This window comes from Rattus rattus, chromosome 7 (genome assembly GCF_011064425.1).
Source record: "Rattus rattus isolate New Zealand chromosome 7, Rrattus_CSIRO_v1, whole genome shotgun sequence".
Taxonomy (NCBI): domain Eukaryota; kingdom Metazoa; phylum Chordata; class Mammalia; order Rodentia; family Muridae; genus Rattus; species Rattus rattus.
The window spans coordinates 25586841-25610206 of record NC_046160.1 but is presented as its reverse complement, the minus strand read 5'-3'; the positions used below and the strand labels follow the sequence as shown (position 1 = coordinate 25610206).

General features: G+C 37.4%; 1 protein-coding gene across 1 annotated transcript in view; it reads right to left on the bottom strand.

The window, feature by feature from the left end:
- The window catches only part of Atad2b (ATPase family AAA domain containing 2B), a 133309-nt gene that overhangs the window by 80130 nt on the left and 29813 nt on the right, over positions 1–23366 (bottom strand). The window contains exons 8-15 of the mRNA XM_032909186.1: positions 22985–23060; positions 20487–20585; positions 17856–17967; positions 15434–15549; positions 14840–15014; positions 11979–12067; positions 6214–6373; positions 2824–2914 (exon numbers count right to left, since the gene is read on the bottom strand). Coding sequence (XP_032765077.1) covers positions 2824–2914; positions 6214–6373; positions 11979–12067; positions 14840–15014; positions 15434–15549; positions 17856–17967; positions 20487–20585; positions 22985–23060 — 918 coding nt within the window. The remainder of the gene's footprint in view (positions 1–2823; positions 2915–6213; positions 6374–11978; positions 12068–14839; positions 15015–15433; positions 15550–17855; positions 17968–20486; positions 20586–22984; positions 23061–23366) is intronic.

Here is a 23366-nt window from a genome sequence, read left to right as displayed (position 1 = left end):
AATCACAATCAATAGACCAAAAAAAAAAAAAAAGAAAAGAAAAAGAAAAAATATTTTCTCTATCTGCTTGTGAGAAAGTTACTGGCCTGTATCTCTGGTTCTCAATTTAAAAAAAAAAAAAATCACCAGAATAAATACAAACTCTCAGGCCTCACAACAGTGAACTACTCTCTGAGAGTTTAAATTTTTAAGTATATATTCTGAGAAAAATTTAGAAATTACTCTGATGCATAAAAAAGTTGAGAGGCCTTCACTTAATATATGCTTCACTAGATTCAAATACTGAATTAAGGTGCATCCGAATCATGGCCAAAATGGCTCTGCTTTGGATAAACACTGGCCAGGATCCTAGGCAGGGCTTTGCCCACTATAATTGATAGCACAACTTGCATTCTCATGAGGGTTCTGGCTTAGGAAACAGATGATAATGAAATAATAATACAACCTGGAGAGTTAAGAGTTGATACGCTTTTCTTTAAAAAGCGTCCCTTTTCAAATCCCAGATCACCACTCCTAAGCACTGCTCTACACTAACAGAGTGAAGCAAAGAAAAGTGTTTTTTCATGTGATTATTAAGCTACAATTTTTGTGAAGATTGAAAATATAACTATAAAGGGATTAGATTAGAAACAACGGTCAAAATTTTTGAGGCTTTCTTAAAAACCAATTACAAACAAAATGAAGACCCCAGATATAGATATTTCATAGATACGTTTTCATTGTTTTAAACGTCTCACTGAAAATAAACAGAAAAAATACTAATCCTTTTTATTAATTGTAAACTATTATTTGTATAAATTTTCTTGACACCAGCTTTTTATGAAATGTATTTATTACTTAAAAAGAATACCTGATATGAATGCAAAAACCTCCAAGCTATTTCAAGGTAAAAGTTACAAGTCCGTAGCCAATAAAAGGCCAACTATCCTTGCAGATATTCATCAAGACTGCATAACCTTTTATTAGGCATATATCTCACTGAACTGAAACCATACATGTTAAAACATATTTAGGGTATATAGTAATAGTCAAAATGAATTTAAAATTTATTACTGTTCTATTCCTACTCGAAGCCCTGCATTTGAGTACTCTTAACATGAACAGGTTTCTTAAATGAAACAAATGCCATAATTGAACACACAATCATTTTATTTCAAAGGAATTTTATTCAACTCTCCAAGAAGCCAATGATATATAAACATATTTCATACATACTGCCTGCCACCCCATAAAAAGAGGGAAAGCAAGAAAAGTTTCAGTCCAGTAAGACATTACATTGTAAATACCTTTAAAGACCAACTATAAGCTAAAATAAATCACTTGGAAAAGTGTAGAATACTGGCTGACCTTTGGAAACACACATGAAAATTGAGATCGAATATTAAGATAAGGAATTAAACTACAGTGTGCAGCATCTTAGATGAAAGGTAGGGTAATAGACAGTGATTTTGGAATAGCTACTTAAGGAATTTCTCACTTCCTAAAGACGTCTGTAAATTTCAACTAAGGGTCATTCTGTGAAAGATTCACAGAAAAATCTACAAAGGTTCCCAGTCTGATCTAAACTCTAATACCATAATATGATAAATAAAGAGGGTGGGGAGAGAATCTAAAAAGGAAAGACTGGGTTTGGTTTGGTTTTGTCTCATTTAACCAAGTACCACCCTCTCCCATAAAGCAGCTCGGGGCTTTGCAAAGATCAAGCCAAATGTACATGAGATGGGTCTGGCGCATGCTCTCTTATACCAGGCAAAGCTTAAATTGGTGTAGTGCTGGAGAGATTTACGTTTTCTCCTCACCAGAAGATGTCGAGGTCTTTGTGGTTCAAAAGCTGAGGGATGCTGCTTCGGAGATGGAAGTCCCTGTGGATGAAGAGGATAATTCGGATGTAGCTAACTGAATGGACTAATGTTCTATTTAAGTTTTAATTATTTGATAGTGGATCACAATGAATTTTTTTAACTAAGTTGTTCTTTTTGGTTTTGGTAACTTTAAAGTTTTCCCAAGTAGATATTATTAATGGAGTTATTTGAGGAATTTCTTAATAATGCTTAAAATATTCATGGAGACAGGTAGTTTTTATTTGTTTTTTTATATTTTGCAGAGTCTGAAAGAGATCCAAGAAATAGGTTGAGTGCATGCTCTCTTGCCAGGAGGAAGGAGGAAGAATGAGGGAGCTTTCCTTTGTGTGCATTTAGTTACTACTGACCTCTTATTTCAGAGCTAGCTAGAAGAGAGAAAGCCTTGAGCTCCATCTCCTGTGGCTATCAGCGCTCTCAGCCTCTTAGGGCAGCAATGCTCATTTACTTTGTGGTGAGGTTTTCTACTGTGATGTATTTAAATTGAGGCGAAAAGTTTTATATTTGAGGCAATACTGGCAAATACCAGTAAGTATTTTCTTTGATGATTCCTCCCACCCAACTTCTTTCTAGGCTATAGGTCTAAATCTGAGCCCATTAGTCCTGTCCATAAAGCATAGGAACTGCAGTCTTGTCTTTTTTCTCTTATGTTTATTTTTCTTAGTAAAATGTCTGAGAAGGGATAATCCCTAAAAGGAGACACTGTAGTAATATGAAGGACAGTCAGCATTCAGTGAAACCCAGGTCGCCTCTAAGCTTTGTTCATCGAACACCTGACATAATGAAAATTCAATTCAGTGAAACTTTAAGTGAAACATTTTTATAACTTTTAAATATGAATGCAGAGCCATCTACTACACAGTTAAAGACATAAAACTGTACTCATTCACATTTCAACATAAAGGGGACAGGACACTGAATAGGACAAGCAGTGACAGTCAAGAGTTCAAATAGGAGCACTCACCAACACATTTTTCTGCCAACTCTCCTAAAAATGCATCCGACAGTTTTGGATTCCAATCCCTGGTGTGGATCTGCAAGATGTGCTTTCTGGCCTAAGAAGAAGAGTACAGCAGCATAAGACAGCTCCAACTTCTCATGTGTTTGCTGTAACAAATTCTAACTGTAATCCCACACTCAGTCATTATCTGTTTTGAAAGAATTTTAAACACCTTGGCATTCATATCAACCTGTTGGTTATAAAGTCTAAGATTTGGGGAGCTGGAGAGATGGCTCAGCGGTTAAGAGCACTGACTGCTCTTCCAGAGGTCCTGAGTTCAATTCCCAGCAAGCACACGGTGGCTCACAACCATCTGTAATGGGAACTGATGCCCCCTTCTGGTGTGTCTGAAGACAGCTACAGTGTACACATAGACATAAAAAGAAAAATTAAAAAAAAAAAAAACCCTAAGATTTTTATCTGTTTCATGAGTTTAGACAATTAATATTCTAAGAGGTAAAGAAACTTTACTGGTAGCATTAAATAGTGAATCGCTAATGTGTGGCTAGATGTTAAAACTAAATTTTACTTTGCTACATATCACCTTTTGGATGTTATTATTAGTGGTGGGGAGGTAGGCAGAAGTGTGTATGCATGTGACATCACAGAAAAACTGTTGGAATCATCTCTCTGTTCCCACTGTGGAATCTGGGGAACAAAATCATGTCAATAGAATCCCCCAACAAGCGCTTCTTCTCTTGAAGCCATCAACAGCCCGAGACTGCTTTTTACAGCAAGACTGTGAAACATTCCCTCCAATCTCTTCTAATTGTCTCCTGAACAAACTCTATTCCAATCAAATGTATGCAACCACGGTTGAGAATCACTGGTAACTTAAACATGCTGCTAAAGACAAAGCCTGAACTCCTTTCCTCTTCTCATTAGCAACAACTGGCAAACTAACCACATCCATACTACATAAGAGTAGAAAACAACATACATCTCTTCCAAAAGCCAGGCCCAAGAACACTGACAATGTCCCTATGAACAAAGCATATTTCCCATGAACTGGTAGGCACAACCCTGGGCATAGTCTGTTGCTGGTTATCACAAACTGATAATTCTCTGTATCAAAACAATATACCCACTTTGGCCATATCTCCTACAACTGATTCACCTCTAGGCCCTGAACTGTTCTGGCAGCTGCACCTGAGCAATGAAAGTGAGACTATCTCCAACTCCAACCCCTCCCCAAGGTGGGGACCATCCTAGACGGGACAGAAAGGATGCAGGAACGAGAAGGGTGAGTGTTGTGGAATGTCATGAATTCACACCAGCTGCCATTACTGGCATAGATAGGCACAGAATCAAAGAGGGCTGCAGAAAGCCCCAGCCCTGACTAAGGAGCCACCAGGGGTGTGGGCACTGGTAGGCTGCCCCATGCTCCAGTGAATGACTCCAAACCTATTTACTATGTGTATATGGGCAGCACTAAGTAGACCCAGTGAGATAGTTTTTAAAGGGGTGGGGACCCAAGAAAACACAAAGTAAAGGGAAGAATGGGTTGCTACTGAGTGAGGATCCAGGGCAATCTGAAGGGAGAGAGTTGTGGGTGGGTATGATCAAAACATATACAATTATGAAATTATCAAAGAATAAATTTAAATATTTTTAAAAGAGCAAGAGAGCTGTCCTAACAAAGGTAAACTTGGTAGCATTTTGAAGTCTTTAAATTTGTTTATGGATTCAAGTCTAAGTCTATAAAGGGTAGGTATGCAGACAGATGTCAAACTGAAGTATCAGAATATCCTACAAAGGGTGCAGTCTGCCTGGCAATCCTAACCGCTAAGTCTTCTACATCTAAATATGTAAGTCAGGCATTTCACAGACAGCAATACTCATTCCTAGTATATCCTCTCCAATATGAATTCTCCGTGGAAATTTAAGGAACAAATCAACACAAAAATTTCAATTACAATTAGGAAGGAAAGAACTTTTTATAACTTACTAAAAACCATTTTGTATACTAAATGACCATCTTTAGGGAACATTTTTTAAATACCTCAACATAACAAATACTATTTACTGCTTTTAACTAACTAAACTTTTGTATGTTAACTATGGAATTCTGAGTAAAGGATATCTATGGACATATATTTAGGGAGGGTGGCTGCAGAGCTGGCTCAGTCCCAGATGCTCCATCTGTAACTTCAATTCCAGGGGATCCAGTACCCTCTTCTGGCCTCCGCAAGAACCAGGCATGCACTTAGTACATTTACACACATGCAGGCAAAATACTCATACTAATAAAATAAAAATAAATAAATGTTTTTTAAAGTTTATTGGGGGAAATACCTAGTCTGGCCAACTAGAGACACATAACAAGTAAACATGATAATGGCGTCAGTGCTGGTGTGGGTGTGGAATAAGCACCTGCAGAAACCCAACAGGACGTGTCCTTTCCCTAAGCTTCTTGAGCACTCTGATAATGCTAGTAGAACAAGAATGAATTGTTCAATAAGTATACATAGTTTGCTGCTGTTGTTCTAGTTGTTCTAAGCTACCACGTAACCCACGCTGACTAAAAACTTAGAATTCTCATGCTTCAGTCCCAAAGTGCTAGGATTATAGGCAAGCATTAACAAGGAGTGCTACACAAGATTTTTTTTAATTATTAACTAAGATATCCCATAAGCAAAAATTAGTGAAAATACAACCTTCAAAGCTTCTGCTGCTGAACTTTGGGGGCAGGTTACTGGGGCCTGCTGGGAACAGAACTTCTAAAAGGCAACTATGTCTGCAAGGCTGTAGTGCAAGGCCATTTTTGCTGGCTATAAGCGAGGTCTCTGGAACCAAAGAAAGCACACAGCTCTTCTTAAAATGGAAAATGTTTATGGTCAAGATGAGACTGAGTTCTACTCGGGCAAGACATATGCTGATGTGTAGAGAGAGAAAACAAAACAAACAAAAACCCCAACATAGAGACTTCCTGAAGGCAAACCAAACACAATCAAAGTAATTTAGGGAAAAGTAACTCAGGCCCATGGAAACAGTAGCACGGCTAGTGCCAAATTCCAATGCAACCTTCCTTCGAAGACCGTTGGCACAGAATCATGTGATGCTGTGCCCTTCTTAGATTTAAACTAATGCAAAGTAAAAGAAAGCAAAGTGTGGCAAGGGGTATCACCTTCAGAGTATATGCTTTGTAAGTGAGTTACATATGTGTGTATATACACACATGTATGTGTGTGTGTATACATAAGTATACATGTTCATGTGTGTATACATACATATATGGATACACACACGCGCATGCATACAGCACACTTACATACACACACATACATACACACACACACACACACACACACACACACACACTTACATATATCAACAACAACAAAAACTTCTTACCCTTTGATCAGGCAGGTTGAAAAGAAATTCTCTGTCAAAACGACCAGGTCTCCTGAGTGCAGGATCAATAGAGTCAAGTCTGTTTGTAGCACCAATAACAACAATTTCACCTCTATTATCTAATCCATCCATAAGAGCAAGGAGGGTTGACACTATAGAGCTGTTTAAAAAAAAAAAAAGCCCATGCAAAATTTGACAAAAGAAAAAATGTAAACATTCGTGTTAATAATAAAGTTTTAAGTACTAATATAATAATTGTACCCCAAATATATATTAAGACAATGCAGAGAAAACAAAACTGAAAGTGCACAGAAAGTTGCGGGGGTTATAGTACTCTATTTTTAGAGCAATCTTGGTGTTGAACATTGGTTCCCATCTGGAAATGTATGGCCTCTACAGTTCCCCTATTTCTAGCAATGATGTTTTTCTTAGATTGCTAACTGTGCTCACTCCTATTCTTTTTTTTTTTTTTTTTTTTTTTTGGTTCTTTTTTTTTTTCGGAGCTGGGGACCGAACCCAGGGCCTTGCCCCTCCTAGCCAAGCGCTCTACCACTGAGCTAAATCCCCAGCCCCCTCCTATTCTTTATTTTACTGCTAAAACAATTTCTGGAAAACATACACCAAGTTAAAAATAATTTTCTGCCTATTCTAGCTGTGCTTAAAAACTTACAAACAAAACTGAAATGTGAGATACTATTTATATTTACATGATTTATGTTTTCTAGTTGGATGGCTGAAATTTTATGACTTGGGCATCTTACCCAGAAGTAAAGTGAGCTAGTATGTTTAATTATAAGTTTCACCACTGCTGTCATTTGAATCTGAGATGACCCACACAGGCTCATGTTTGGATGCTTGGTCGTCTACTGATGGTACTGTTGAGTTTTGATCTTATCTTTAGCTCTGTGGACCATTTAGAGTCAGTTTTGTATAGAATAGGAAGTTGATGTAGTTTCAACTGAGGAAGTACAAGTTTCTCTTTTTTTTTTTTTTTTTTTTTTTTTTTCCGGAGCTGGGGACCGAACTCAGGGCCTTGTGCTTGCTAGGCAAGCGCTCTACCACTGAGCTAAATCCACAAGTTTCTCATAACAGTCATCTTTCTTAAATATTCAGTTTAAAGTTGAAAACCAGCTGACTATAACAGACACGTTGGTTTCTTCTATTCAATCTGTCTGTTTCTCTTCAGCCGATAGCAGCTGTTTGGTTGCAGCACTTGCACAGTGTGTGAGATCAAGTGTCACAGTACTTCTGGTGTTCTAGTCCATAGGACTCCTCTGATAACACAGTGTTTGTGCTTTCATCTGGATTTTAAGGCTGTCTTCATCTAGTTTTCTAAAGAATGTCCATGGTATTTTGGGGGAAATTGCACTGATGTATTACATACTCTTGGTAATTAGTTAATAAAGATATCTTTCTATTTTTTCCATTTTGTATTCAACCTCTTAATTTTTAAATTTTTATTTACATGTGTTTGTGCGAATGTGTGTATAAACATGTGTATGTGGGAATCTGTATAGACCAGAAGAGGGTGCCCTGAAGCTGGAGTTATGGACAGATATAAGTCACACAACATGGGTCCTGGGAGTCAAACTCTGATCCTCTAGAAGAACATCAATGGTCTTAACCTCTGAGCCATCTCTCCAGCCCCTGATCATATAGCTTCTGTTCATATAGAAATATTTTATTACCTAAGTTACACTAACTTGTAGGTATTTTGTTTGTATTGTGAAGCACTTGCTTTCTTGATTTTCTCAACAAGTTTAATATTACTGTAGAAGAGTGCTACTATTTTTTGCATGCCAATTTCGTTTCTTTGAACATTTCCTTTATGGGAAAGTGTACATGACTATAATTGCAAGCATACAGAGAAGAAAAAAACAACTTGGTAAGTTGGCTGTCTTTCCACCATATTAGAAATTAAGCCGGACCAATTAGCTCTGGCTTAATTTCTAAGTTCTAAAAACCCTTTCAGAGGAATCCTTTCATTTTTCTATATAATGAATCATGTTATCCAACAATAATTTGCATTCTTTACTATCTTGTTTAAACACTTTTTATTTCCTTCTTCTGCCTAATTATTCTGGCTAAAATTTCAAGTACTAAACTAAGCAAGTGCTGTGAGGGTAGACATGTTACAGATGTTACATGTTACATGTTACGATGCTACAGAAGTAACATGTACAGCTTCAGCCCAGTCGGTATGCTGCCAGGGATTTATCATACACACCAGCATTGTGCTGCAGGAGGATCTTTCTGTATCCAATTAGAAAACTGTTATTCAAATCACTCAACTGAAGTGGTGGCTTGAATATAAACTGTCTCCCACAAGCCCGCCTATGGAAGAGCTCAGCTGCCTGGTGTAACTGGTTTTCAAGAAGTGACCCTGGAAACTCTAAGCAACAGATCAATTCCTTGATAAACTCCTAATATCATGCAAGTTAGGATAAGTCATACGTAGGGGGTGGTGTGTAATTGGAGAAGTAGGTCACTTCATTTTCCCCTGGAAAGTTTCTCTCTACTTTCTGGCTCACATGAGATTTGCCCAAATTCGATGCTGCACTTCACCTGGGCTGTCATACCATACACCCTAAACAAACAGCTGGCCCTGACAGACTGAGGCCTCTGACACCATGAGCCAAGTGGATCTTCCCTCCTCACTTAGGTCAGGTGTACTGACACAGAGAGAGAAAGTAACCAATGAAGATGTAAGATACTATATTTACTCATTTGTATGTGACAAATCATCCTGAGATCATCAGGACAAATGTCACTTGACTGGAATGTATGAAGTTTTTGATAAGCTGTTCTGATGTGCTCATATTCTGTAAAAACATTGGCATTTATGTTCAGACACTGGTCTATAGGGATTTTTGCTGTGTTTTTGTCTGGCTCTTATTACAACGATGATAAAATGGATTTGGAAGGAAGGCTTCCCAACCTTTCATATTTTTGGAATAAATGGAAAAGAATTAATATGATTAATATTTTTTTCTAAAGGCCTAGAAATTCTACAAGAAGTGACTGCTCTTAGCTTTCTCTCCATTGGGTGTCTTTTTCACTAATGATGTGTTCTTATTATTTTGTCTCCTGTCTGGTTTTGCTGTTACTGTTTTAAAGGGCGTCTCGTACACCCTAGGCTAGCCTCAGCTGCTGAGGCTGTCCTTGAGCCCCTGCTCCTCTGACCTTCATCTCCTCGGGATGAGAGTGTACACATGCATCCCCACACCAGGCTCAATATTGTTAGTTATTACTGTTCCAGCCGATTTCTCTATGTCATCAGTGTACAAACTAATGTGTCTTGGGTTTTACATTTTCCTTTTATCATATAGGTTTTCATAAAATTCCCACTGTTATATTTTACAATAGCTACAAAATGTTTATTGATTTGAAACTACATTTACTTGGGAGTTTTCGCTACCTTTTTTCTGATTAATCTAACTAGATGTTTGTCAATATTATTTTAAAAAAACTTTTCCATCACAGATCACTTTATTTTTATGCTTACAAGTTTACAAGTTTCTGTTCTGATTATTACTTCTTCCTTTTACTAATTTGAGTTTGGCTTATTCTTGTTTCACTGCACCTACTAGATGCATCATTAAGTTACTTATTTGACATTTAACTCTTATTTTGGGCTTATTGTAATAAATTGCCTTCATACATACTGCTTTTAGTATAGCTCTTAGATTCTGGTATGTTATATATCTATTTTCACTTTTTTTTTTCTTTTAACCTACTCTGTCTCATTAACCTTTTGTATTTTTAAAGATGCATGTATATGTGTGTGCATGTGTGTATGCACATATGTATGCAGGTACGCACCAAATGCTTGGAATCCAAAATGGGTACCCAATCCCTCAAAGCTAGTTACAGGCAGTTGCAAGATGCATGGATCGTTGCATGTGTGTTAGGATCTGAACCTCAGTCCTCATGATTGTCCACTAAGCACTCTTTCCAACCCTCTGGAGGAATCTCCTATCCTCCTCTAACACTAATTTTTATTTGAATTATTGAGTTTCTCATTTATGTCATAAATTACTTTCTAAATATTGTTGAGCTGTCTGTATTCACTTTAATTCATTAAATTTCTTTATGCCTATTTTGTAGAATTCTTTCTTATCACTTATATTTTTCCCACAGAGGTCTATTACTAGAGAGCTACTATGCTAAGATGTCATGCTATTGCTTTTTTCATGATTTTTGTGAGCTTACAGTGACATCAATGTATCTGGCTGATCAGGTATCTCTGCCCCTTTACAGGTAGCATTCATATTAAACAGCTTTCTTTGAAAATGTATCTCCAAGTGACAACTTGGTAAATAATGTAGGCTTTGGGTCCAATACCATAGTATATTCTCTCTCTCTCTCTCTCTCTCTCTCTCTCTCTCTCTCTACATATATATATATATATATATGGTTTCTTTTATGGCAATTGGTGGATTTGGATGTGGCATACCGGTACAGGGTCAAAAATCCTTCCATTTTCAAATACCACAATCACTCTAGAGCAGAATGTGAGATACCCAAAAATATTGGTGGGCACTCACTAACTGTGGATGTTTTCTCAAGAGTAGTGCCAGTTTCTTAGGCCAAACAATGACTCTAATGAACAGAAATCAAACATGGCAGTAGACAGAGATGGATGAGGTAACTATGTGGAAGCAGGGCCTGAAGTGGTAGATTAGGATGGGGAATTTAGGCTGACAACAAGCCTTGGACAGACTATGGCAGGAACCTGACTGACTAAACCCCTTCAGGAAGTAAAATGAAACAGGGTCACTATACCAAGATGTACATGGTCATTCAATGATGCAAACATTATTTTCTGGTGAATAGTTACATTTGTGAATTAGATACTTTTCTAAATAATCGCTATGTCAAAATAAAGTGAGAGGGATGAATAAGAGAAAAACTAGGCTTTGGTGTGGAGCAGGACAAGATAAGGAGTAATTCAAATCCTCTCAGATTACAGGAACATAACCTAGGAGAGAGGGGCTGGAGAGGTGGCTCCACGGGTAAAGACCGAGGCAAACCCTAAAAACCTGAGTTCAATCCCTAGGACCATCATGGTAGGAGAGCAGCAAAACCCAAAAGCTGTCCTCTCATCTACACACACACGCACGCACGCACACCCCATGGGGAAAAAAGCACTCTGCTGCTTGAGCAGAATGAATGAATGAATGAATGAATGAATGAATGAATGAATGAATGTTGTTTTTAAGACTTTTAGGACAGCCCGATTTAGTGAATTCTAAGCCATGGCTATGCAGTAGAACCCTGTTTCAAAAGAATAAAATTTTAAAAGATGACTAAGCAGAAGATAGCTTGCCACCAAGCATGATAGTGTGTGTGTGTACACACACACACACACACACACACACACACACACACACACACACACACACACAGAGTGGCAATTTAAAACATTTTTAAAATAGGGAAGATAGTATTACCTTGTCAATGTAAGCATTTATTATAGATCTAGTAATCTCTATCTTGGACATCTATGCAGAAAAAAAGTGAAAAAAACACTCACACGGAATCACAACACAAATAGTCACAGCAGAACTATCACAGTAGCCAAACCAGAGGCAGCCAAATTGCTACAGACTCTAAGTTAATCCTGTGCTGAGTGAAGGTACCTCCAGGAAATAGACACATTTAAAAATTCTTATAAGCCTTCAAGTGTTTAACCAAGGGCTAAAGCCAAATACTATGTCGATGAGTGGGGAAAGAAAATCAATAATCAGTTCAAGAAAAATTACCTGTGGATCTGATCTTGTCTACTAGAGCGAACAGGAGCTAAGCCATCTATTTCATCAAAAAATATTATAGAGGGCCTCATCAAATATGCCTATAAAGAGAAAATTAATATTTTCATTTTCAATTTAACAGCATTTTCTTAATAATGAACATAAAAGCAAACAATACAACATGCAGCAAGCATTTAAAAGCACACAGTAGGGCTGAGGAATATAGTTGAATGGTAGGACATTTTATTAATGTGTGCAAGACCAGGGTTCAAAACATTTTCCTAATGTGTGCAAGGATTTAGAATCAAAAACCAAATAACAGAAACAAAGACACCACAGTAAAAAGGAGACATCATGGGCAGAGTTAGCTAAGATGCCCCACAGCCCACAAGTACATGTGCAGATATATTTCAACTTTTTGTAATAATGAAAACTGAACCCAGGGTCTTATGCAGCCCTGACTGGCCTGAAACTTCTATGTAAATCAGGATGACCTCGAAGTTAGAGCTCCACCTGCCTTTGCCTCCCAAGTGCTGGCTGGGATTAAAGGCATAAGCCACTAACTAGGTCCTGCTCTACACTAACAACTTTTAGATGATATTTGAACTGTTTCACCAACTATACATCTGCATCACGTTTTCATGCAAAGGATATTTTGTTTTGTTTTGAGATTTCTATTCTATAACCCAGGAATGTCTGGATTTCACAATGAAGACCAAGCTGGCCCCAGCATCTGCTGGAATTAGAAGTGTTAGACAGCAAACGTGTCTCACAAAGGGTTTCACATCTAACACCACAGAAATGTATGGCTAATAAATTCTTGACTATATTTTTATTCACATATTTATTGATATATAATCAAATATAAAGTAAACTGACAAATAGGACATGCTTCCTTCACTAAATCCAGCGAGTACATGAAAACTTATATTAGGACTAATTTTTTTAAGTACAGGAAAATTGGGATTTGCTTGTTGTTTGAGAGAGGTTCTCACTCTCTAGCTCAGACCAGATTGAAACTCACAGCAACCCTCCATCTCATCCTATCTGACTATAGGAATGATTATAGGAATGACTATAGGTACTGTTCCCATGCCTAGACTCCAGTGACCCTCTCGCCTCAGGATCAGGAGTGGGTTTCCCTTTCGCTGTGATGTTTATTTGTTGTGATTCTAGGGATTGAACTCAGGCTCTACACACATAGTACAATAATAAAAATATCTGGGACAACTGCATACTACCATGTTCTGGTTTGGAAAATAACATTTTAAAAGTACCTGTTACATTTAGCCTACTCATTTATTTCTGCTTTTTCAAAGCATTCATTTACTTCTGAATTCCACAAATCATGTGTTTATAATCTGGCATGGTCTAGGTAAGTATACCTCAAACATTCATTTCTTAAATTTCTGAACCTCTAGGGTAGCACTTACATTAAAAGGTAGTAAAATGTTCAGGAGGCAGTGTCTTACAGGTCACTGAAGACACCCTCTGAAGGAGACTGCAGGATCCTGGACTACTAATATTTCACCTTTCCTTCCTTAAAAGTTCTGTCTGACATTTGCTGCAGCATCATGTACTTTCTTATCGAGGGACCAATCGAGGACTAAGACCAGCAAACATGAGAGCAGATGTACTCATTCTCCTAAGGAACTGTCCCAGGTATTTACTTACCATAGTGACAGAAAAGCATCTACAGTACAACTGTGACAATAAACAACATGCAGTTTTATAAGATTCCCCCACAAATAGTTCACATTTTCTGTATATCCCATTTCCTCAGTAACACTGCAATCTAAGATAACTTTACATCCCAGGTTTCCAGTGAAACCTAACAGTCACGATAGGTGCTTTATGGATCATCATAAACATTCAGAAGTATAGAAAATGGGCTTCAATGTAAGAACCTCCCCTCCCCCCATCTACATGTTCTGCAGTTCATGATGTTTCAATCAACAGCAGATAAAAAAAAATTTTTTAACCCTGTATCTGTGCCAACCATGTACAACGATTTTTCCCTTCTCATTACTTCCTAAAGTAACAGATGTGCCTAACCCATGACCCATGCGCCACTTATCTATGAACACAGCCCAAACCAAGATTACAAATATACTTAAAACATTGAAATATTTTTGTGTATGATTTTTTTAATTCAATTGTACAGTTGTGGCGTGTGAACTAGAACCGAAAACAAGATATTCTTAACAAAGTCAAAAGGTTGAACATATCTGCCCAAACTGTTTACATAGTACATATATTACATGATATTACAAGAAATATAGGGATGCTTTAAGCACACATAAAGATGTATATAAGCTACATTAAAATTCTTTATTATTGTGTTTATTAGACTTGAACGTCTGTAGATTTTGGAATCCTAGGGACTGCTGGAATCAATTTACCACAAATAACAGGATTAAGTATGCCTTTAAAGGCTTCAAATTACTAATCCTAAATTTCATACTCTAATTAGAATATATGTCTCCTCATAACTATATTTGCAGACAAAATACATTATTTTTTTAAAGATTTATTTATTTTTTACTTATTTACTTATTTATTTACTCTATATACAAGTACACTGCAGCTGTCTTCAGACACACCAGAAGAGGGCATCGGAACCCATCACAGATGACTATGAGCCACCATGTGGTTGCTGGGATTTGAACTCAGGACCTCTGGAAGAGCAGTCAGTGCTCTTAACCACTGAGCCATCTCTCCAGCCCAAAAATATTCTTTAAAAAAAAAAAAAGGAGGGGTTGGGGATTTAGCTCAGCGGTAGAGCGCTTGCCTAGCATGCACAAGGCCCTGGGTTCGGTCCCCAGCTCCGAAGGAAAAAAAAAAGGTGCACTTGAATCAGTTGGTCTCCTCACCTGATCAAAGAGAAGCCTGAGCTGCCTTTCCGACTCTCCGACCCACTTGCTCAAACAGTCTGCTCCTTTTCGCATGAAAAATGCTACCTTTTTGTCTCCTTGACTGCATTCGTTAGCTAATGCTCTGGCAACTAAGGTTTTACCTGTGCCAGGAGGACCATAAAACAAACAGCCCCTAGAAGGAATCAAAGAAAATAGTCAATGTTATCACCAATTACCAAGTTAAGATATCCCTCTTTCACATATAACTTTGATTACTATATAATAACTAAGCACTGATAAAGCTTTTTCTAGTTTATCTGTAGTGAGTCCTCAAAGAACCAAACTCCTACAAGCAAGAAAGGTTAAAGGTATAGGATGGTTCTGAAAAGGCCTAGAATTTTGCATCTTTACAAAGGATCTCATCTTGTGTTAAATGACTCCTAAACTCCAAAATGGAAAGCAAGCCTTTGAGCTCTAAATAATAATTTCTAAGACTCATTGTTAGAACATGCCAAATATATATATGAAAATTTTATAATCAAAGATATATTAACTGATAGTCAATCAATTAAAAATAATAGTACAATAATAAACATCTAATATATAACATACCTTGGAGGCTGAATTTTAAATTTTTCAAAAATTTCTGGATATAAAAGTGGAAAAACTACCATCTCCTTCAAAGCGTGTATGTGATGGCTCAATCCACCTATGCTATCAAACCGCACCTTGGAGAAAGAAGAGGAAGTTTAATATAAAATGATTTTATATGTTCTAAAATTTTGCCCACCTGTCATTTTATATATATATATAAAATGTATATATATTTAATTTATGAGTTCTATGATTCAAAAATTCACCCTTTAGAAGTTTCAGAATTTTTTTTCTTTTTTCTTTTTCCCCATTTTTCAAAACATGGCTTTTCTGTATAGTCTTGGCTGAAACTCTTCTGTACAAGGCTGGCCTTGAACTCAAGAGATCCACCATGAGAGCTGGCCCGTGCCTTCCTAGTGCTGGGTAAAGGCATCTACCTCCAACCCCATAGCCCTTTAGAAAATTGTGAGCATACATACAAATCAGTACAGAGAATAAAGTCAAAGGTAAAATTCAACTGAGGCAAATAAAGCTATTATTATCATCAAGCGACTCAGGAGTAAGATAAATAGCAACCTAAAACACTGATAAATCTACAGAAGATGTTACAGGTATGCACTAACACTTATCTCATAGATCTTATGCATCCTCCCAAAACAAAACTTAGTTCATGACAGAGGAGAAAACCTTAGTTACCAAAGTGGCTCTCCAAACCACAAATTAATCAAACAAAAATTTACTCTTCAGTATTTAATTCATCTACTAGGAAAGAGATCTAACTTTTCTCCATAGGGAACAATAATGAAGACACTGGAAAGCACTGTATAGACCAGGAATGACGGAAACTGTTCCTCTCTCATAGCAATTACACCAATTAAAACACTTTGTAAAGAATGAATATTAAAAAAAAGACAAAAGAAAATTTTACAGAATGTTAACAGATATTGCCTACTGGACCCTGGTAGAATCTTTCCCTACTACTCATTCTATCACAGATCTTGGAAATGTTTTATGAATTATTTATTACAACAGGAAAAAAACTATAAAAATTGAAGGTTAAAAAGAGAAACATTCTAAAAGAAGCTAAGTTCTCATATGTTATCATTAGAATTGACTCACAGACATTGGAAGTTAAAAGACTGTAAGAGTAAAGTACTGGTAAACTAAATCTAGAGATGATAAGGGCCTCAAAAACTTGTTCCATTTCCTAGGCATTCAAGACATACATAATCTAAAATTTCCTTTAGTTCTAGTAAATGAAATAGATATTTTACTCTGTAACTTTAATTAACTTCATCTTCAATTGTATATGCAAGGTTACTTTGATAACTTCTTTAAATCACACATAAGAATCAGTTAAATTACATTGTATAGAGATGCAGGAGACCCATAAAAACACAGATTAAACTCTGTGATGAGTAGTATTTAAATTAACCCATATGAGACACTGTGATCAGTAAACCACATCCTCATAAACTTGAGGTCTTCCCACACCACATCTCTTCCTTGGGGTACAATCATTCACTGAACATAGTAACTTCAGTGTTTAAAATGATGACACCTAAATTTCTAACCAGATATCTCTACCTTATACCAAACCAATCGACTGCTCCCATGTAACTTCTCCTGAAAGTATGCCACAGATACCTGTAACGTGTACAGTCAACCCTCCCAATCTCATTCCTCCTCTTTAGACTCTATTTAGACAATGGAACCCCCAACACCTTTCAAGTCTATCTATTAGCTACCTATTTACTTAAGCCAGAAACCTACACAGCACATTCAGTTTGTTTTTGTCATTCTCCAAAAGCAATCAGTTCACTAAATTTCATCATCTTTCATTTCCTTACTTCTCTTTAATCCTCTTATTTCAATGCAATTACAAATTACAAACAAGCTCCTGTAACACCAACTTTGCTTCCCTTAAAAATCATTTGCAACATCACAGCCAGAATAAAACACATTATAATAATTCACAAGTGCTATTATGAAATCAGGTACTTAGAGCAATACATTGGCTCCTGTGGTATACAGAACTGTAAAACATTTCCTATCTACTATATATTCTTTTGTTTTTGTTTGGTTAGTTAGCTTGGTTTGGCTTTTTCAAGACAAAGTTTCTCTGTGTACCCTGGCTGTCCAGGAACTCACTCTGTAGACCAGGCTAGCCTTGAACTCAGAGATCTGCTTGCCTCTGCTTCCCAAGTGCTGGGATCAAAGGCGGGCACCACCTCACCTGGCATCTGCTATACATTCTAATTACAAAAATGGGAAAAGACTTTACTAAGCAGCCCAGGTTTTGAGGATCCAAAACACATACATGAAAGTGTTGATACTGGTCATGTCTGAGTTTCTACTTTTATGTGGATTGCTTTAGAAGTAAGGAAACTCTTAAGAACATAATAAAAAAGCTATTCTGGGAAAACATTTACAAACTTACTGATTTATCAATGTTCATCGGATCAACATCAGCCAAACTTGCACCCACTTTCACCCGTTCTCGGAGAATGCCGCTCGCTAAATCTTCTGCTCTGAAGTTCATAGGCAAACACCTGAAAGGTGTAAGACATGAAGGTAAAGGCATTAAAACACTAAACGATTAGGGGGCAGTGACACAGCTCAGTGGGTAAAGGCTCTTGCCACCATCCTGAAGACCTGAACAGGATCCCTGGGAAACACACAGAGGGAAGCAAAAATCAGTTCCCACAAGTTGTCCTTTGACCTTCACACATGGACATGATAGCATACAAACAAAATGAATAAATAAATGTTAAATTTTTAAAATCCTTCACATTTTAATGTCAACATAAGTTAAAATCTTTAATATGGGCCCTGCACCGTGGCAGCACAGTGGAGTGAACCTGGTGGAAGGGGTAGAGGTGAGCCAGCCCTGAGGGCAAGAACAAGGGAGGGCTGGCCCTGCACTTATCTGCCATAAGGTAAATGGATGTGCAGCTGCTGCTCTTCCCATTCTGCCTGTGGTGGTCAGGAGAGCTAGTCCTGCCCCTCACTAGCTGTGGCCCAAGAGAACAACAGGCCCTGCACCTCACCTGGGCAACACAGCAGGACGGCTGTAACCAATAAAAGTAAATCAATAAAAAATGTTTTAAATACTTTAACATGTTTTTCATCATTCTGCTTTATCATAACCCAGAAAATCAACATCAAAAGGTTTCATGTTTGAAATTACTCTTCCTACTTTCAAGCGATCAAAATCGGTGATTCACCAGATAAAGCGAACATGAGCATTAATCCATTTTCTCACACAGTTTATCTCCCAACAGGAAAAGGCAAGAGCCTTTGCTGTGATATGAATAGTAGGTCCGTAAGGAGGTGAGGCACAGCCATAGGGCCTCTGTCTGGCCTCTGGGAATACAAGGAGAGAGTAATGCCGCATGAAACCTTGGTCAGTATCCATTTCCTACTGCAAGCATGAGGGCCTCTGCTTGGATGTGATGTGGCCACAGGGGCCTATTGCCAGAGACAACACTCTGTTGTATGCATTCAGCTTCCAAAACTACATGCTGAATAGAATCCTTTTCTTTAACATATTTCCTAGCCTCCAGTGTGTCATTACAGCACGAGGATATAGCTTAGTACAGGGAAAGAGCACAATGGGACAGCCTAAGAGGTGTATAACGTCTATAGTAGCACCACCCTCACTAGCATTGCTGAACCCTAACTGACCCTTTGAAATGTACTAGCAACAAGCAATGGCAGCAGATGCATTAACCCAGCATTCACAGTAGAGGCAGAGGATCTGAGCTCACGGCCAGCACAGGACAGCCAAGGCTGCACAAAAGAAAGAAATCCTGTCTTTAAAAAAATTGCTGAAGCAGGTTGTCATAACCTGAACATTCAGATTAGTGTACCTACTCACATCTGTAAGCCTGCGTGCTTGATCCTGGAACTGTCACTATTATATAGTATTACCCCTCCCTCTCTTCTACCCTCACTCCCTCTCAGAATAGGGGATAAGACTGAACGGCCTTTAAATACTTGTGTTTACACTTAGATTTTAAATGATTACAGTGGCATACATGTCTAGAGTGAGCTATTCAAGAAGCTAAGAGGAGGACCCCTGGACCACAGCCTGGGAAGCACTAGGAAGACCCTGTCTCAAATATAAACAGACTTCTATTCTTCTCTTACATCTTCTCTCCATCATCTAGAAGATTTTATTACATAATTTATTACAAACAGGTGATACATACATAAAAATCTGTAAACATATATAAATATGTATTTGGGACTATCAATTTCTAGTTATATAAAAAAGCATTTATTTTATTAGTGCATGTTATTATTTGTTTATAATTTTCCCTTGAACATATTAATTTAAGGGACTATATGGTAAGAATCTCAAAGTAGCACTACCTTATGTCAAAAATATTTAAAGGGGTTGGGGATTTAGCTCAGTGGTAGAGCGTTTGCCTAGGAAGCGCAAGGCCCTGGGTTCGGTCCCCAGCTCCGAAAAAAAAAACCCAAAAAAAAAAAAAAAAAAATTAAAATACTGAGGCTGAAGAAACAGCACAGTGGTTAAGAGCACTGGCTGCTCTTGCAGAAGTCCGTGGTTCAGTTCTCAACACCCATGACAGCTCACAATCATCTATAACTCCAGTTCCAGGAATCTAAATGACCTCTTCTGTCCTCCAAGGTCACTAGGTATGCACATGGTATACATACATATATGCAAACAAACACACATATAAAATAAAATCTAATAAACAAGGCTATCAAGATGCCTCAAGAGGTAAAGGCATTTGTCACTAAGCCTGATGACCTGAGTTCAAAGTGCATGTCAGAAGGAGAAAACCGAGTCCAAAAATAGCTGAGCGCACGTGACACACACACACACACACACACACACACACACACACACACACACACAGAGAGAGAGAGAGAGAGAGAGAGAGGGAGAGAAACAGACACACACACACACAGACACACACCAATGTAAAATATTTACAATATTAGCATCAACAAAATGCCATTATAGATAAGAAACACATCTTTTAAGACAGGAAACCGTTTCCTCTTCTACCATAGTGTCACTGAAAAGTTTGCGAACCTGTTTCTTGCTCTTGCCATGCTTTTTGACTTCCTTCTCTCAAAGCGCTCTTCATCAGAAGAAGTTGTGTCACTACTATGAATGGCGTGCTTCTTCCTCCTGTTGGGAGAGGAATAGTAAACCATGTGGTGTCCAACAGCCCTCTAACCTTAGTCTTCTGTGTCACTTGTGCCATGTCCTTGCTTTGGTGGTGCTGCTCTTAACCCATGGCTTCCCACTCCTTGTGCTTCCTCCACTGCTGAGGTAAGACCTGGCTGGCGAGAGCTTTATAAAACAAACTCTTGTCATATCTACACTTAGCTCTGGAGAAAATTCCAGTTATTCACTAAGCAAATGCTTATTCAGATCATTATCTTCAAGCATTCACATCTAAGAAGTTCCACAGAGAAGAATGAAAAGAACAGAACACCTGTAGCTTTTCAAATATGGTAGTTCAGAAGTTAGTTAACCAACAATCTTACATTCAAGTTTAGAGAGAACATCTGTTTTGTTATAAGTATCAAAATCTAAGAACGGGGCATTTGTTATCTTCTTTATTATTTCCTCTTTTCCCAAATTATCATAAATAGTTCAATCATTTTAAAAAGTAAATATACTTGTTTACAGGAAAATAAAGGCTTTTACTTCCCAATAATGACTTTTCTACCCTGCATGAAATACTCTTTTAAAAGATTTTATTTATTTATTTAATGCATATGAGCAAACTTTAGCTGTTTCCAGACACACCAGCAGAGGGCATCAGATCTCATTACAGATGGTTGTGAGCTACCATGTGCTTGCTGGGAGTTGAACTCAGGACCTCTGGAAGAGCAGCTGGTACTCTTAACATCTGAGCCATCTCTCCAGCCTGCATGAAATATTTTTAATAAAAAGGAAAATACTTAGCCAGGCTTGATGATATGTCTGCAGTCCAAGGTATTTGGGAAGATCATGAGCCCAAGAGACCGGGTTGAACAACATAATAAGATCCTATCTTAAAAATTAAGTCGAAGAGGAGCTGGAGAGATGACTCAGCAGTTAAGAGTACTGGCTGCTCTTATAGAGGCCCCAGGTTCAGTTCCCAATAATGACATGGTGACTTACAGCTATCCGTAACTCTGGGTCTAGGGGATCCAATACCCTCTTCTGGCTTCCAGAGGCACCAGGCATTAAGTAAGTAGTGCACAGACATACATGCAGGAAAAATACCCATACGTAACATAATAAAAGAATAATTATCCAAAATAACTAAATAAAAGAGACCAAAAAAGAAATACTGATGGTAAATAATTACAATAATTACATAACTGGCCAGGCATGGCAGTACACAGCTTTATCCCAGCATGTGGGAGGCAAAGGTAGGCATCTCTCTAAGTTTGAGGCCAGGCTGGTCTGTATAGCTAGCTCCAGAACAGCCAGGACAACATAACAGGGTCTCAAAGGACAAAAGGAAAAAAATTACTACATAACTGGTCTAGAAACTACAATAATTTTAAAAGCTTACAACATGTATCCCTTCAACATGTCCAGAATTTATCATAACCAAATTAAATTCCTTATTCTTCTAAATTGTATACTTCAAGACATAGCCACAGGAATAACTTTCTAAATTAAGATTCCAATAGCTCAAAAAAATAGTAACAAGAACTAACAAATAAAACTGAATCAGATTTAAGACTGGCTGGCTGGGTATAGTGGCATATGCCTAGAAATCCCAGCATGGAGGGACTGAGAGAATTCTAACACAGCCTAGGATTTATAGCAAGTCTGCTTCAAATAAATAAATAATCTTTTCTGAATCGCAAAGAAAACAACTACCAGTGTAAAGAGAAGTCTAGAGAAAGAAAAAATCTTTGCCAGTGATTTATCAAATAGGGACTGCTATCCAGAATATGTAAAATTAAAAAAATAAACATAGACTGTATAATAGTCCAATTTATACATACACTATGAAAAGAGAACCAGATGGTTACCACAAATTCAAAGCCAAACTAATAAAGCAAGGAATTATCTCCAAAAATTAATAAAATGATACATTTCTAAATTCTAAACACCTATATCTGCTGGGTTTCACTTTGTTTTGTTTTTAAGTATAAAGGGGAGAAATGCATTAAGACCTAGTGCCCAGGTGTGCTTCAGTGAGAATCTTTACTCTACTAGGAGCAGAAGCATAAGAATCCTGAGATAAGGAGCTTCAGGCAGGCCAGAGCAACAAAACAAAACCAGTTCTCTATAGGCAATAAAAGCTAGTCACTGCCTCAAAGGACACCATGGGCCGGTCTCCATTCAACTCTTAAGAGATGTTAGCTTTCAGACCATGAAAGTCAAAATTAATTTAAAAATTAAATGTAAAAATGAACCATGAACAAAAATAAAACAAGAGTCATGTGTCAGATGATAACTGTCACAAATGAGAGAAAGGACAGAAGCTAGGAAGAAATCAGAGGATGCAATTAAGTCTCTCGTTTTCTCATTAACATATGCAACTACTTTCTCCTTCCAAATCAAATACAACTTACCTGATATGGCTTCTTCTTGCTGGAGACCTGTGAATATCAAATAGTGTATTTTCCCTCTTTTTTTGATGAGCTGGTACTAAAAGAAAAAGAAAGATAGGAATAACTAATAAGTCCATGCACTAAAGGAGCCTCTATTAACTTTCTATGAGAACATAGTCATGTATCTTCAGCTTCCACACTACTGTCTGGAAGTATAACAAAGACAAAAACTCTGTATTAGTACTATTTTGCTTCAAATAAACATTTTAAATAGATGTTAATATTTCCAAAAGTATGATGCATTTTTCACAAATTTGTAGTAGGAAAGAAAACAGCATAATATTATCCCCCAGTGATAGTTCTTTATAAAACCATAAATGTGAACAAATCTTCATGCTTAAAA